Source organism: Trypanosoma cruzi, genomic scaffold (assembly GCF_000209065.1).
Source record: "Trypanosoma cruzi strain CL Brener 1047053517099 genomic scaffold, whole genome shotgun sequence".
NCBI lineage: Eukaryota > Euglenozoa > Kinetoplastea > Trypanosomatida > Trypanosomatidae > Trypanosoma > Trypanosoma cruzi.
This window is the reverse complement of record NW_001849485.1, coordinates 80,455-94,721: the sequence shown is the minus strand read 5'-3', so window position 1 is coordinate 94,721 and position 14,267 is coordinate 80,455. Positions and strand designations below refer to the sequence as shown.

Sequence of the window (14,267 nt, the reverse complement as noted above, 5' to 3'; positions counted from 1 at the left end):
TGCCACTTCTTGTGTGTGTGCATGAGTGTGGAGTGAATTCCCTTTTGGGGTGTGCGAGCATGTTGAGTGCATTGAGCCAGGCTGTCATCCCCAATTGTGTGTTGCGGCTGCACTCTTTGAATGAGCCGAGGAGAGGGTTTAATTGAAGTGCTTGTTTGTTTTTTGTTATTTCTTTTTTTCTCTGTTTTTTGGCTGACCTGTACTTCGCCACCGTGGGGAAGTTTTTTGCCTCATATATTAATAGTCACTGCCGCATGTTTGGCCGCCGTGTCTTTGCCAGCGCCGGTGTACCGCGCCACATGTGAGCCCCTCTTCACATTCAAAGCAATCGGCAGGCAAATCGCGTCCTTCCGTCGCTCGCGCCACTGGCGTCGCTGGAAAACATGAGGACCACGTTGAAACCTTTTCTGGAGACCTCTAAACTTGTGCAGGGTGGCGTTCTTAAGGACCTTTTGCCCAACGAAGATGCTCTGTTGGCACATAGCAGTCCATTAATGCCATTCCTGGCTGTTTTGTGTTCACAATCCCATAGTTTTTTCTCGCCATTTCTGGAGAAGACATTATTTGTTTTAACGCCGGCGCATGGGAAAAGAATTGGGCCGTAGGAGCAAATGGAGGCAGAACAGGCGCTTTGAGGAAATGGTGAGTAACGCTCTTTCTGTTCCTTACTTTCTCCGTTGTTTACCTTGCCCCTCTCTCGCACATACAAATGTTTTTATTTGACATTGGGAAATAGGGGAAAGAGGTGTTGGGAAGGTGAGTTTAAGTGAATTTGTAATTGTGTATGACAGCTGTTTTTTTTTTTTTTTTTTGATTTCTTTGCTCCTTTCCCGCTGCGAAATTTTGGTGACCGATGAAAATGGCATACAACACCTTGGCCTTTTTTTTTTCGCGAAAGTCTTTTCTTGTAAATTTAAATGAGTGAGGAAAAAAATTGCGCTAATATGCTCAGACGTAGTCCCTTGCAGGTTGCGGATGCCCACTTGGAGGTGTCCACTCTGGTGCCTTTGACGAAGGAGACGTTAGAGAATGAAGCCAATGGCTGTCCGGCTCAAAACAATTCTGATCTTGTGAAATCTCGCCTTTCTTTAGAGTATATTTTATATGCTAGTTTACTGGTAGGTGCCATTTTTTCTGGCTTCATTATTGTTTCGGAGGCGTCGCGGGTACACATTGGACGGCATTATGTTCAACCCCCGCGATGGAAATGGTTGTCAACGCCGCCATTCAATTCCGTTGGTTACAATGGTTTGGGTGATGCCCAATGGAAAGCCCTCGACAGATGGTTTTGGCTCTTGATTGCGCTGTACACTTGCTTTGCGATGGGATCTCGTGTCATTCGTTGGGCGTTTTTTGCGAGAATAGGGGTACGTGCACTCCACATTTACCAAAGCATTTTAGGTGTTTGCTTTGTTGCGTTTCTCCATGGACCGGAATTCTGCGTTCCACTTACACTCGCACTGATGAACTATGGATTTGTTGTTTTCTTTGTGGGTTCTGGTGTCTCTTACCGCGTGTTCATGGCAGTCATGTGGTTGTCACAGCTAACGCTGTTGTTTCTCGTTAGATTCTGTGGCGAAAAGATGATGTCGGTGTTCCAATCCGCATCAGATTCAATGTGGAGTAGAAAACTGCGCTGGACGGTCGTCTTCAATATGTACACCCTCCGTATGGTTGCATTCAACATGGACATGTATGAAGCGTTTAGGGATGGTCCGACGCAGCGGGAGCGGGCGGTGCGTAAGCACGATACAAACTGCCTGGAGTGTGCGCAGATGCGGGAAGCCAACCGCGATGAAAACTCTCCCACCACACGTTGTTACAGGTTCCGCACGGAGAGTTCATGCCATCCGCGTGAGTACAATCTGTTGAGTTACATTGCATACATGTTGTATATTCCACTGTATGTAGCTGGCCCCATGTCGTCCTTCAACGCCTTTGCGTCGCACTGCCACTGCACTACTGTCGCCATGCCGCGAAGGCAGATGGCCCTTTACGCGCTGCGCGTTCTCACCCTATATCTGACGCTTATTTTTATGCTTCACTTTACGTTTGTGAATGCTTTTCGTATGCGCCCAGAAGTTTTTTGGGAGCTCAGTGTTTTCGAGAGCTCGTCGCTGCTTTACTATTGCCTGGCTTTCCTCTGGCTAAAATTCAGCCTGGTGTGGAAGCTCAGCCGCCTTGCTGCGGTGTCAGATGGCTTCGATGTGCCCGAGGACATGCGCCGGTGCTTTACTAACACTGTGAGCGTACAGGACTTTTGGCGTGACTGGCACGCCTCCCTTAATCTGTGGATTGTGCGCTACATGTACATACCAATGGGCGGGAACAGGATGAAGCATTTCAATATCTTCCCGATTTTTTTCTTTATTGCCATTTGGCATGACGTTGAACTTCATCTGGTGAAATGGGCGGTGTGTATCCTGACCGTTTTCGTCTTGGAGCTTGTTGTGGGTTCAGTGTGGCATTCCTCTCGCTTTGCCTGGCTACGCCGCTCCAAGTATCAGCGTTTCATCCGCTCCTTTGGTGGCTTATTCACTGTTTTTGGTTTGATCGTGGCAAACCTAATCGGATTCTCTTCTCCAACGTACAAATCGAACGAGCGCCAGATGGACAATGTCATTTCAAACAGCTTACTGTCGGCCGGCCCTCTCTTTTATGTCGCGTTTGTGGTTTTTTTGTATTGTGCGGCGGCGGCAGGCATTATTACCCGTGATGCGGAAGCAGCAGAATTGCTTCGGTTAAAGAAAAGATACGGAATTTCCGCTGGTGCCTAAGAAAAAAAACAAAGGGCAAAAAAAAAGGAGCGAAACCCGTGGGGCTTTGAAATGCAAGGCTTGTGAATTTTTTTACTGACTTCAAACAATGACGCGCATTCATGTGTTTGCTTATATTTGTTAGCCCGCGGTCACTTAGCATTTATTTCGATGTATTCAGTGCGCTTATAATGATTTTTTCTTCCTTTCTGGCGTTTTTTTTCTTGTTGGAGGTTTGTGTTACGAACGCGCGGCCCGATGGAGCTTTGCAAGTGGTAGAATGGCCTGTCCACACGAAATCTCTTTGCTATTGATTAATTTACTTTCTGAGTAGGCGTGTTGGCAGGCAACTGGTGGAACTGTTATTTATTTATTTTTTCCTGTCACGCACACATAGAGAGAGAGAGAGAGAGAGAAAGAGAATGCATTTCAGACGGCAGAGCCAAGCGGTCGTCGAATAATGAACGATGGTCACATGGTGACCTCACACACAAGAAAAAAAAATGAACCCTAACGTTATTGATTGCCTTGTTTATTAGTAGTTCGACGAGTGTGTGTGCCTACGGGTGCGGAATAAATCCCCTCTGAAGTAGGGAAAAGAGGGCGTGTGGGGCGCATTGAAACAAACATTGTGATGTCTTTTCACTATTGGTGTTGTTGTTTTGCAGGTGTAGGGAGGGGACAAGGCCTCATCGAAGTACATCGTGTTTACAATACGCCTTGTAGGAAACGAGAGGGAAGAAGTGTCGTTTTTATTTTTATTTTTATTCTTTAATGGGCGATGAATGGATCCAGAAAGAGACCCAGGAATCAGGACCAAAATGCAAAGGCGCCAGCATTTCTCCAAAAGAACTCAGTTGAGTATCTTTTTAGCGCTTTGACACTTGGCTTGGCGGTTCTGTACTTCATTGTGATTGACATTGGAGGGATCTCGTATTGGAACAGCGAGTTGCTTGAGAATGGTCTTGCGCCCGCGTGGCCACCCTTCTGCTGGCTGGGCTCAAAGGGCATGGATGTCAGGGATGATCAGTGGCATCAATTCACGATGGTGCTCCCCATCATTGTTCCGGCCTTTGGGCTTTTTCTTCACGTTTCGCGGCGACTTAGGAAGATTGGAGGTGGAAATGAGTTGTGGTCGTTGTATATGCTCCACATCATTGCGGGTTTGCTCATAGGCTTTGGTGTCAGTGGTCCTGGCTTTGTATTTACGGTCATCCTCCTTTTTGGGAACTTCTACGGTGTGAATATGCTGCACAATCGGGTACCCTTCAAGGTGTTTATGGCAATTATGTGGGGAACACATGTTGCCGTACTTTTTCTTAACAGCTATTTGGGGGGGTACAAATTTGCCTGGATTGGACTGCAGTTTCTTGACAAATTGAAGACCCCAATCCTCCCATGGACGGTGCATTATAATATGAGTGTGCTTCGTATGATAGCGTTCAATACGGACCTGCATCAAGCCATTGTGGAGAGTTCAGAGCGACGTGCAAAGGTCATTAAGAAACACGATGCAACATGTATAGAATGTGCACAGGTTCGTGAGGCACACGCTCAAAAGGGGGGTGGCTCCATCCCATTTGGTTTGGAAGTTGGGGGTTTGCGATGTTATAAGTTCCGCACAGAGTATCCACTCGATGTGCGCGAGTACAATCTGTTGAGCTATCTTGGTTACATTTTTTATCCTCCACTTTACATCGCGGGCCCTATTTCGTCTTTTAATGCTTACGTATCCTACCTAAAGGAACCTTCGCGGGCTATTAATGAGAAAGGGCTGCAACGCTACGGTCTACGCACGCTATTTAGTTTTTTGGTTGTCACCACAACAGCGCACTACATTTATTTGACTTCTATAATAATGACTCCTTCACTGTTCAGCACCATCTCTTTTCCCCGGAAAGCTATCTTGTTCTACCTCCAGCTTGGTTTTTTATGGCTAAAGTTCAATTGTGTATGGAAGTTCTTTCGATTTTTAGCGTTGTTAGATGGCTTCGATGTGCCCGAGGACATGCGCCGGTGCTTTAGTAATACTGTGAGCATACAGGAGTTTTGGCGTGACTGGCACGCATCGTTTAATCTGTGGATTGTGCGCTACATGTACATACCAATGGGCGGGAACAGGATGAAGCATCTCAATATCTTCCCGATTTTTTTCTTCATTGCCATTTGGCATGACATTGAGCTTAGGCTGATACATTGGGCCGGTATTATTTGCATATTTTTTCTTGTGGAGCTTTTGTTTACACATGTCTTATTTTGCCAGGGGGCTCCTCTTACGTTGATGATGGCACGACGACCGTTGCTCTGGAGGCATCTGCGCACCCTTGGTGCATGTGCCATGATGCTGCAGCTAGCCATTGTAAATCTTGTGGGATTTGGCATTGGACTTGGCGGAGCAAAACAAAACTTGAGGGAAATGTTGATGGAGTCTCCCCTCTCCTTCCGTCTTCTCATGCTGTTTTACTTTTATCTGGCAGCCAGTATCGCTATTCAGGCTAGAGACCAGGAGAAGTTCGAGGAGCAACAACGACGCATCAAGTACGGTCTTGTCAGTGCTAGAGATGGGACTTCGGTGTTGGTGTCGGCCGTCGCTGTGGATGGTAGTGGGTGAGCAGAATTTAGGAAACAGTTAAACGGCGTGGCTCCTTCGTGGTAATAAAGTCCGATGTTGTTGTTGTTGTTATTTTTTGTTTTTTTGCTTCTTGGCGAGGGAGCAACAGAAAGAGGTATCGTGGGAAAAAGCGAGGCAGAGAACAGCGCCGTATAAAGATGAAATGAAAGGGCTCCGGAATGGATGGGAATTGATGGCCGTTTGTTTTTGAAAACCCGCGGGGGGAATGGTCTGTCCCAGTGGTTATTTGGCAAATAGACATCTTTACATCTTGTTTTGGAAGTCCGCCCCACTCATCCCTCACTACCCTGCGTGGGAGGGGTGTCAAAGACGCTTGCAGCGCTTCCTTCTTGCCAGCATGGAATGAATGTGGGATAACGAGGGCTCGCCCTGGACTCCCCCATTTGGATGCTCTGTGCATATATTAATAATGTGAACATTGCGAGGAACTGAAAAGAGGAAAGAAAACGTAATATATTTTTTTCTATTTTTACTCCAGGGAATCGTCGTGCATGGAGTTCTTTCTGGCTTGTACGGACGATACGGCGATGGAGTTATCCTCCACTGAAACCGCAAAGAATTGATAGAGAAACTGCGTCGGAACAAGTTGTTGCGGTTCATTTCTGTTGGCGGAACTGTGCTTTATTACTTTTCCGGACTTCTTCTGTTGTTGGTTTTTTTTGTTGTTTTTGTTGCCGAGGAGTCTTTGTTGTTGTTGTTTTTTTATAAAAGCGATTCGTTTATGCCTTGGATTTCCCGCTGTTCGTGTATTGCTCCTCAGTGGCTACAAATGCCGCGGCCATAAAACCATCTCACGGGTTTTTTGTGGAGCGTGCAGGGATATGCGCATATAGATGTCCGCGTGTGTACGTGTTGTTGTTGTTTTTTTTTTTTTGTGTGTGTGTGTGTCTTTTTCTCTCTTTTTTGTTCCTTTTAGTCCTCTTTGGGGGGTTTCTGTAGGGATGGATATAAATCGTTTGGTATTGTACTGGAAGAATTACCAGCTACTTGATTTTGTGTTGGGCCTATTTCTACTTATTTTTTCCTCGATCCTTGTATTTGTGGTTCCCCCCTACTGCCGCCCATTCAGCTGGAATGACCCAACGATCAACTACCCGTACGTCACAAATGTGGCCTTCCCGGCATGGTCACTCCTGCTGATGTTTGTCCTGGCATTGATTTTCTACGTCGCGGTGCTGACGTCTCTCGGCGGCCCAATTTGGGTGTGGCTAAAGGCGCAAACATTGGCAGTCATTTCTCAGCTAGTGGTTGTTAATCTGCTCAAGATATACGCAGGCCGTATTCGCCCCGATTACTTGGAACGCCTGCGGAGTTTGGGAATTGACGAGAATACGTATGCCAAGATCGATGTGAAGTATATGTCATCCACGGAATTTTACTGCAAGCTTGGGGTCGAGCACCGTGTGCTGCGTGAAGGACGTCTCTCGTTCCCGTCAGGGCACAGCTCAACATCTTTTTCGGTGTTAGCATTTATGTCCCTTTTCCTATTTGCGCATACGCAGCCATCATCACGTGGAGGTAGCTTTTTACGTTTGATCCTCTCGCTGTCTCCCCTCGCCATTGCCTTCCTGTGTGCCGTGAGCCGGACGCGAGATTACTGGCATCACTTTGACGACATTGTAGCTGGAGCACTCATAGGTACCGTCAGCGCGTTGATGTGCTTCTACAATGCCTTTTACATAACGGAGGATGGCCGTTGTGTTGCAAGAGTGATAGAGCTAGCGCAGCAAGAGGAGCGCGCAGGGGAGATTTCAAACGGTCGTCCTTTATCGGTTGTAGTCGCTTGACGAATTCTCCTTACGATCCTTCTAGGGGAGAAAAAAGAACGTGAATAGTGCTGATTGCAGAGGGAAATTATTTTTATAACACTAAAGTAAATACACGACGTATGAACATTGCATATGTATTTGTATAATTTTTTGTGTGGCTGTGTATCTTTCATTTGCTTGGCGAATGGGTATGGATACAGAAATACACACAGGTGTGCATGTTTTTTTTGTTCTTTCCTTTTCTCTCAACTCACTTTTCAAAAGCAGTCACCGTTTTTTTAACAGGCATCTCCCATTCTACCGATGAGGGAAAACGAATGATTTTTTGTGCATATGGCCGGATATCTTGGGTGCAACGTAAAATTATTTTTCCTCGGCTTAATGATTCATTTGTTGCGTTAGTTTTTAGTGGCGGGTACGGCCGCTGGTAACTCCTCCGTTAATGATTTCATCGATGGCAAAAAGTTAGAAGACAAGAAGCTCATTTTGACTACTGGGGGCTTGTGAAATGCGTGTTTCTGTGGAAGGCTTTATAATTAATTTAATACATGCCTTGATGGGATGAATACATTTCTGTACGATTCCTTCCTTTCTTATGCATCCTTTGGAGGACCGCGATGGAAGGAATCAACGAACCGATAGCGATAAGACGAATATATATATTTTTACTGTTGCCGTCCCATTCACCCTCTTTCCGATTCCCACGTTGCGGCGGAGTCTTGTGGCTGGAGGATCTTTAAATGGTGCCACCTCGCAAGGAATAAATATTTCCAATCCGAATAGAGTGCAGCGTGTCACTATAGTGGCTATCCAAATATATACAAATATATAATTAGTTGGAGTGAACATTGAGGCTGTGACGAACCCATTGCTTCTCTACCGCACCCCCCTTCTCCATTCTTTCGTCCTATTTTACTTCGTTAGATCAGTTCAGGATCCGACAGGCAGCCCAGGCGAACATTTTTTTCCTTTTTTTTTTTCTTCTTTTCCATCGATGCTTCAATGTGGTTGCAGCACATGTGATTTTTTGGTTCTTTATTGTACGTTGTGTCCAATTTGCATTGATGCTCCTTGACGAGATCGATGCATTTTGTTTTGACTGCTCCTCATAGGTGAGCCCCCTTGTTGTTTTATTTCTTTTTTTGTTGTTTGTTTTTCCTTCGCCCCTATTTCACCATTTAAAAAAGAAGACTAAGCGTGTCGCTGCGTGCTTTTCCTTACCGAAGAAAAACACACACGCAGAAAAAGAGAGAAAAAGGGGGAATTTTGAAAAATTAAAATTAATAGTCACTGCCGCATGTTTGGCCGCCGTGTCTTTGCCAGCGCCGGTGTACCGCGCCACATGTGGGCCCCTCTTCACATTCAAAGCAATCGGCAGGCACAACGCGTCCTTCCGTCGCTCGCATCGCTGGCGTCGCACTCGGCGGCTGGTCATATTTCTTCCGTCGCCGCGGTGCTGAGTGCGCCGCAGTTGATGAGTGTCATGGAGCCGCTTTATGGCGATGAGGATCCGCTCCTTTGCGCGGCATCGATCGCGTGTCACCGCGGCTGCCTTACCTCTCTCGCGAATTTATGGTGTATGCCTTTGAGGACCATAGTGTGCACACTAGATAATAAACTACAACATGCTTTCTTAAGCACCATATCGACTGTTGATTTGGGCGTGAGGGAGGGGAGCGGGGGGAGGGCATTGTTCGTGGTGAGATGATGTGTCACATGACACGCAAACAAATACACAGAGAGAAGGAAAGAGAGAAGTACACATGTCCTTCTTCCTACCCTCTTATTCCGTCCACTGACTCACAGAAACAAAAGGGAAAAAAGGTGAATTAACGGTACCTATATAGATATATAAAAAGGTGTTTGTATAGTTTTGGGGAAGAGGAACTTGGAGGCGTTACATTAAACAAGATGAATAAGAAGGGGGGGAAAGAAAACGGTGGGAAAATGGATTTCTATGAAAGATGGAGTTGCAGGTAGTGAATGACCGTGAAGGTGAAACCTGAACTTGCCTATTCCCCCTTTCCGTTTGTAAGTCGGATTGTACCTCATAGGGAAAGGTAGGTGGTGAAAAATAAGGAAGGAAAGTGAGGGAGGGAGAGAGAGGAAGAGGAAGCGAAGAAGGGGTCATGAGTTAATTTAGAGCACATATTGTTTCCCATTTCCCTGTTGGGTGGGTTACTTTCCCACGAAGGAGGCATGAGGGAACAGAGGGATAAATGCAAGAAACATCTGGTTTTCTCCATCTATCCGTATCTTTCTATGTGTTTATTTTTATTTATGGCGACTTCTCCACGCATTGTGAAGCAAAATATAATTTGGGTGAGGGAGGTGGGGAGACCGTGCACCATTGGCCAATAATTCAAATGTTATTTTACTTCTGTTGGCCTCTTTTCTTTTTTTTTTTTTTTCCAGTGGAGACAAAAGCAAAACAACAAGTCTCTTTTTTGTGTGTGAGTGCGTAGAGAATTAAAAACATAAATTATTGTGTGTTGTCTGTCGGTGTGTGTTTTCTTTTATTTTTGAAAGGGAGTGAAGGAAGAGTCTGTTAAGCACAAGTTTTCTATTTGTGTCTCTCTCGCTGTGTGTGTGTGTTTGTGTTTGTGTGTGTGTGCGTCATGCTTTTTGCTGTGGAGTCGAGGCCCAGCACTGGTGCCGTGGATAGCCTCACCACCGCGGACGAGCTCAACACGACTGGAAATACACTCACTCAACTGCAGAACTTCTTCGAACAGCACACCTTCGACACATGTGGGCCGTATTCGGATCTTTTTTCCGTCTTGCTCTCCTGTTGCAAACATCTTGTCGACACGAATCTACACCACCATGCAGCTCTCTTAAAACAGCGACGAGAGGTCACTCGCCTGGCCTCCGAGACGGAGGCGCTGTATGACGTGACGGCTCGCTGTCAGGAAGGTATTCATGAGCTGAAATTGTCGTCGCTGGAGCCTCACTTCTTGGGGCAGAAGAAGAAAAGCCCATTGCGGTCAGAAGTTGTCTCACCTCACGCATCCCGTGAAAGGGATGAAAAAATCATTTGGGATCGATTGGAGGAACTTCATGGGCTTATCCACGAAACTCGGACGGCCGTGGTTGAGTTGCGCCGCCGACAGAAAGAAATTGAAGAGCGTTTACTTGAAGAACGCCGTCAGAAAGAGGAAGGATGTGAACGAGTGCGACATTTAGAGGAAATTGTGGATGGGATGATGCGTCGAATCTCGGCACATTCCGAGCGCGTTGACAGGGAATTCGCAACGCTGAAGGATCTTTTAGCCGCTGCCGCTTCTTCCTCCTGCCCAGTAGAGCAATTCTCTGAAATAAAGCAGTATACCGACAAAAAAGTGGGATCATTGAGAAACGAGTTGTTTACGGCACTGCAGGAAACTTATTTGGAAAACGACATGATTGACGCAAAGTTGCTAACTAGTCAATCATTCAAAGGCTGCGCACCTGTTGTGGCATCAAATGCGATAAGGGTAAGGGACAGCAGTGATGGTAAAACTGACGCACGTCATGATACTTTTGCCTCTGGCTCTCGCCGGCTTGTGCCACGAACGTCAAGGTCGATTTTTACACGAATAGAGGAGATGGAAAGTCGGTTAGAAGCCATTGAGGTGTATGCGCCACATCGCTGTGCCATGGCCGCTCGTCCTCCCTTGCTGGGGGTTGAACTGCGCGATGAGAAGGGCGTTGGGGTTCGTATAGTCAAAGTCTTCCACGGTTTTGGCGGTGAAGCTGCTGGAATGATGCCAGGCGATGTTGTGGTCGCCGTAAATGGCCAAGAGGTGTTGACACGGGCAGAGATGTACGCTGTCATGACAGAATTTGTTAGGGAACATCAGTCTAGATGCCGTCTCTTGAAGGAATTGTACTTCAAACAGCACGTCCAGCTGAAAAAAAAACCCAGTGGTCTAATGAGTACACACCATGATTCCAGTCTCCCCGTTATTGGTGAAGAGGCGCGAACAAACTCCGACCTCGATAGTTGCTGGGAAATTCTGCGGTTGGAACTGAAGTTTCATCTGAAACGTGGCGACCTTCTGTTCGAGGTGGGTGTTGTCGTTGAAGCCAATGAAGACGGTATTTAAAAAATACATGAAAGGAGAAAGGTGGTGGTGGTGGTGGGTGAGGTGATGCCAAAAGGTGTGCGATGAGCGGCGAGAGAGTAGGTCGAATGGGAGTGAGGAGGCTTACGTTATTCTTTTAAGCGAACGTCGCATGCTTTTTTGTAATATTATCCGACAATTTCTCTGCCCGAGCACATTGTGTTTGTGTTTGTGTTTGCCGCTTTTTTGTGTGCTGTTTTGTTTTTTTGATCCTATTTTGGCCGTATTTCCTCTGTGATTTGAATGTTTCTGTTTTTTTTTTTTTTTTTGTAACGGGACATCGCTGCTGTTTGGTGGTGATGGCGTTCCTTTCTCATCCCTTTCTCTCTTGCTGCGCATGACAAACGCTCTGGGACAACGGCGCATTTAATTTCCTTCCTTTCTTTTTCCTCTTTATCTCGTGTGCATGCAAACTTCCGTGTGTAGCTTTGTTTATCTTCTTTTTTTTTTTCAATTTTATTATTATTATTATTCCTTTAGTTGTGACAACTGCCTTGTATCTGCCACGACCTAACGTGACACTTTTAACATCCAACTAAACTAAATGCGGCGGCGGCTTAGTAATTTTATCGCTCCCCTCACAGTAAATTCTGTCAGAGCCCACGTTGTTGGGGAACGCAGCGACCATCACCACCATGATCACGGTCACCACCATCGGCAGTTGGAGTCTGCAGTAAAGGGAAATCACCTGCAGCAATGCCAGATTGTCACTGTCGTCGGTGGAGCCACCAATGTTTTTTTCTCCCTAACTAAAATGTGGGTCGGCACGAGAGGCGGTTCGGTGGCGCTGGTTGCAGATGGTTTTCATGCCCTCGTTGACCTTCTTGCAGATGTCATATCGTATGTTACGCTTACGCTTTCAGTGAAGCGTCTTCCTCGGTGTCGTTTTCCATTTGGTATTGGTCGAATTGAAACCGCCGGTGCCGTTGTGGTAGCCTTTACTTTACTCTTGGGAGGCTTGACGCTCCTCTTTCAATCATTGGGTGAATGCCAGCGGGAGTTCCTTCACCGCATTCCTGGAAACGATAACGCAAATTATCCTCATGAACATGTCCACCAAAATTATAGTCATTCAGATGATGGCGAGAAGCAACCGGACGTTGTTGGTGTGCAGAATCACCATGGCCACTCCCACTTTCAGGTCACGCAACTTGATGAAGATGGTCGAGTAACGATTCTGTGGACAATGGTGCTGGTGTCAATTGTCTCTATTATTGCAAAGGAGTTCCTATTCCAGTGGACAAAGCGCGTAGGTGAGCGAGCTGGATCACGAGTTGTTGTGGCGAATGCGTATCACCACCGCGCTGACGCATGGTCTGGTGCAGTGGCACTTGTTGGGGTGGGAGGGCACTGTGTTGGCATGCCAGGAATTGACGGGTTAGCTGGCCTGTGTGTCTCTTATAGCATCTGCCGCATGGGGTACAGTCTACTGCGCAGTAGCCTACTTGAGTTCTTTGACTTTCAATGCGCCAACGAGGTGGCTTCGGTGCGGCATGCACTGAAGCAATATAAAAAGACACCCTTTGTTAACGCATTTCTTATTCGCCATGGTCACTCGTACGCGCTGCATGTCACTCTCCTTGTTGAGGCCGAAATGACGGCGTCATCGGTCGTCGCTGTCGCATCAGAACTCACTGCCCTTGCCAAGCAGAGCGTTGCGGTGAGGGACACATACGCGACACTTTTCATCTATGAAAAAGATAAAGAGGCATCTTTGCATGAAGCTCTGGAAATGGTGCGGGAATTTCACGGTCTGGAGCCCATAAAGTGCCGTTGGGAAGCGAAGGAAATTATCACCCAGCAAAGTTTGTGCGGTGAGTGTATTGAAGATATAAACACTGTGGCATCCGCTTTTTCTGCGGTCGTCATCCGTTCAGAAGGGAATTCCCAAAGTTCAAAAAGAAACGGGACGTGTCACCGATAAAAAGGTGGCGTGTCGGAAACAATGAAAGAAAACAAAGAGTAAAGATGAGCTCTCTATTTTTACGAATGAATGACCCACGAGGTTTTGAACAATTGTTATTTTACAGTAGATGCGTGGTTGAATGTGTGTGGTCGCGTGAGCCGACGTCTCTTCATGGAATGTTTTTGCAAGTAATATGTAGATTTTCTCTCTTTCTTTGTTTGTTTGATTTGTTTTGGTTTCTTTCTTCCTTTTTTTTTTTTTTGTGTGTGTGTTTTTTGCATCTGCGTGTGTATGTACGCGCGCCCCACCTGCTGCTGCCGCTTCTGAGAGTAAAACTCCCCTGTGCTCGTCTTATTCAGGACGATGGATGATGACTTTGACAACTTTGGTGGGGACTTTGACTTGGACGAGAACGAGTTTCTTGAGGATGCTGCGAATGACCCGTCCGATGCGGCAGAGTTTGACTACACGCTCTTCTCTTCCGCCCACAACGTATCGCGCCCCAACGATGACAATGACAATACCAATAGCGAGGAGGTAAGAGCCGCAACACCGCCTAACATTCAGGAGCTCTTCCCCAACGCTGCGCCTGACACAATGCCCGTGATTGTTGGTATCATCGCGCAGGCAAAACTTGGTGTGGGAGTGGATCTTTGCGCCCTGAGTTGTGCGACACGGAATGTGGAGTTCGTCCCGCGCAACCGAACCCCCGCGGCGACGATGCGACTGCATGAACCCACTGCAGTAGTACTGGTCCGAACATCCGGTTTCATGTCTATCATTGGGGCTGCTAGTGTCGGTGAGGCAAAACAAGCTACCGAACTTGCCGCACGCATCATTCGAAAGGCGCTTTCTCTCGACATCACCACCGTCCAATTCCGCGTGCGTTCTGTCACGGCGCGGTTTGATGTTGGTCACCCAATCCGTCTGGAAGAACTGGCCCAACACGAAGGCATCTTTTGCAGCTATGAACCCGATAGATTCAGTGGATGCATTGTTCGTCTGGCAGGGAATTCGCACGACAACCAGTGGCAGGTGAGTTGCACAGTGTTCGTTACGGGTAAAGTCAGTATACTTGGAGCCCGTAGCCAGGAGGAA

General features: G+C 46.8%; 7 protein-coding genes across 7 annotated transcripts, besides 9 other annotated features; all 7 read left to right on the top strand.

Annotated features, from left to right (window-relative positions):
* Positions 1 to 14,267: a sequence feature (heterozygous, Esmeraldo-like haplotype).
* Tc00.1047053511355.50 (glycerol uptake protein, putative) lies at positions 918 to 2,777 on the top strand (the record flags this gene model as incomplete). Its single annotated transcript, XM_802790.1, has 1 exon — positions 918 to 2,777. The coding sequence occupies one exon, from the start codon at positions 918 to 920 to the stop codon at positions 2,775 to 2,777; it is 1,860 nt and encodes a 619-aa protein (XP_807883.1).
* Positions 3,152 to 3,178: a microsatellite.
* Positions 3,506 to 3,528: a microsatellite.
* Positions 3,538 to 5,367, top strand: Tc00.1047053511355.40 (GUP1, putative; the record flags this gene model as incomplete). The annotated part of the gene is made up of 1 exon (XM_802789.1): positions 3,538 to 5,367. The coding sequence occupies one exon, from the start codon at positions 3,538 to 3,540 to the stop codon at positions 5,365 to 5,367; it is 1,830 nt and encodes a 609-aa protein (XP_807882.1).
* Positions 6,222 to 7,175, top strand: Tc00.1047053511355.30 (phosphatidic acid phosphatase protein, putative; the record flags this gene model as incomplete). Its single annotated transcript, XM_802788.1, has 1 exon — positions 6,222 to 7,175. The coding sequence occupies one exon, from the start codon at positions 6,222 to 6,224 to the stop codon at positions 7,173 to 7,175; it is 954 nt and encodes a 317-aa protein (XP_807881.1).
* Positions 7,654 to 7,942: a mobile genetic element.
* On the top strand, positions 8,455 to 8,865 carry Tc00.1047053511355.24 (hypothetical protein, conserved; the record flags this gene model as incomplete). The annotated part of the gene is made up of 1 exon (XM_802792.1): positions 8,455 to 8,865. One exon carries the CDS (start codon positions 8,455 to 8,457, stop codon positions 8,863 to 8,865), a length of 411 nt encoding a protein of 136 aa, XP_807885.1.
* Positions 9,210 to 9,283: a sequence feature (CT-rich).
* Positions 9,740 to 9,774: a microsatellite.
* Tc00.1047053511355.20 (hypothetical protein, conserved) lies at positions 9,776 to 11,245 on the top strand (the record flags this gene model as incomplete). Its single annotated transcript, XM_802787.1, has 1 exon — positions 9,776 to 11,245. The coding sequence occupies one exon, from the start codon at positions 9,776 to 9,778 to the stop codon at positions 11,243 to 11,245; it is 1,470 nt and encodes a 489-aa protein (XP_807880.1).
* Positions 11,421 to 11,534: a sequence feature (A-rich).
* Positions 11,704 to 11,736: a sequence feature (AT_rich).
* Positions 11,808 to 13,187, top strand: Tc00.1047053511355.14 (cation transporter, putative; the record flags this gene model as incomplete). Its single annotated transcript, XM_802791.1, has 1 exon — positions 11,808 to 13,187. The coding sequence occupies one exon, from the start codon at positions 11,808 to 11,810 to the stop codon at positions 13,185 to 13,187; it is 1,380 nt and encodes a 459-aa protein (XP_807884.1).
* Positions 13,370 to 13,446: a sequence feature (A-rich).
* Tc00.1047053511355.7 (TFIID-like protein, putative) lies at positions 13,533 to 14,267 on the top strand (the record flags this gene model as incomplete). The annotated part of the gene is made up of 1 exon (XM_802793.1): positions 13,533 to 14,267. A coding segment is annotated over one exon (735 nt), but the record flags the coding sequence as incomplete, so codon positions are not given.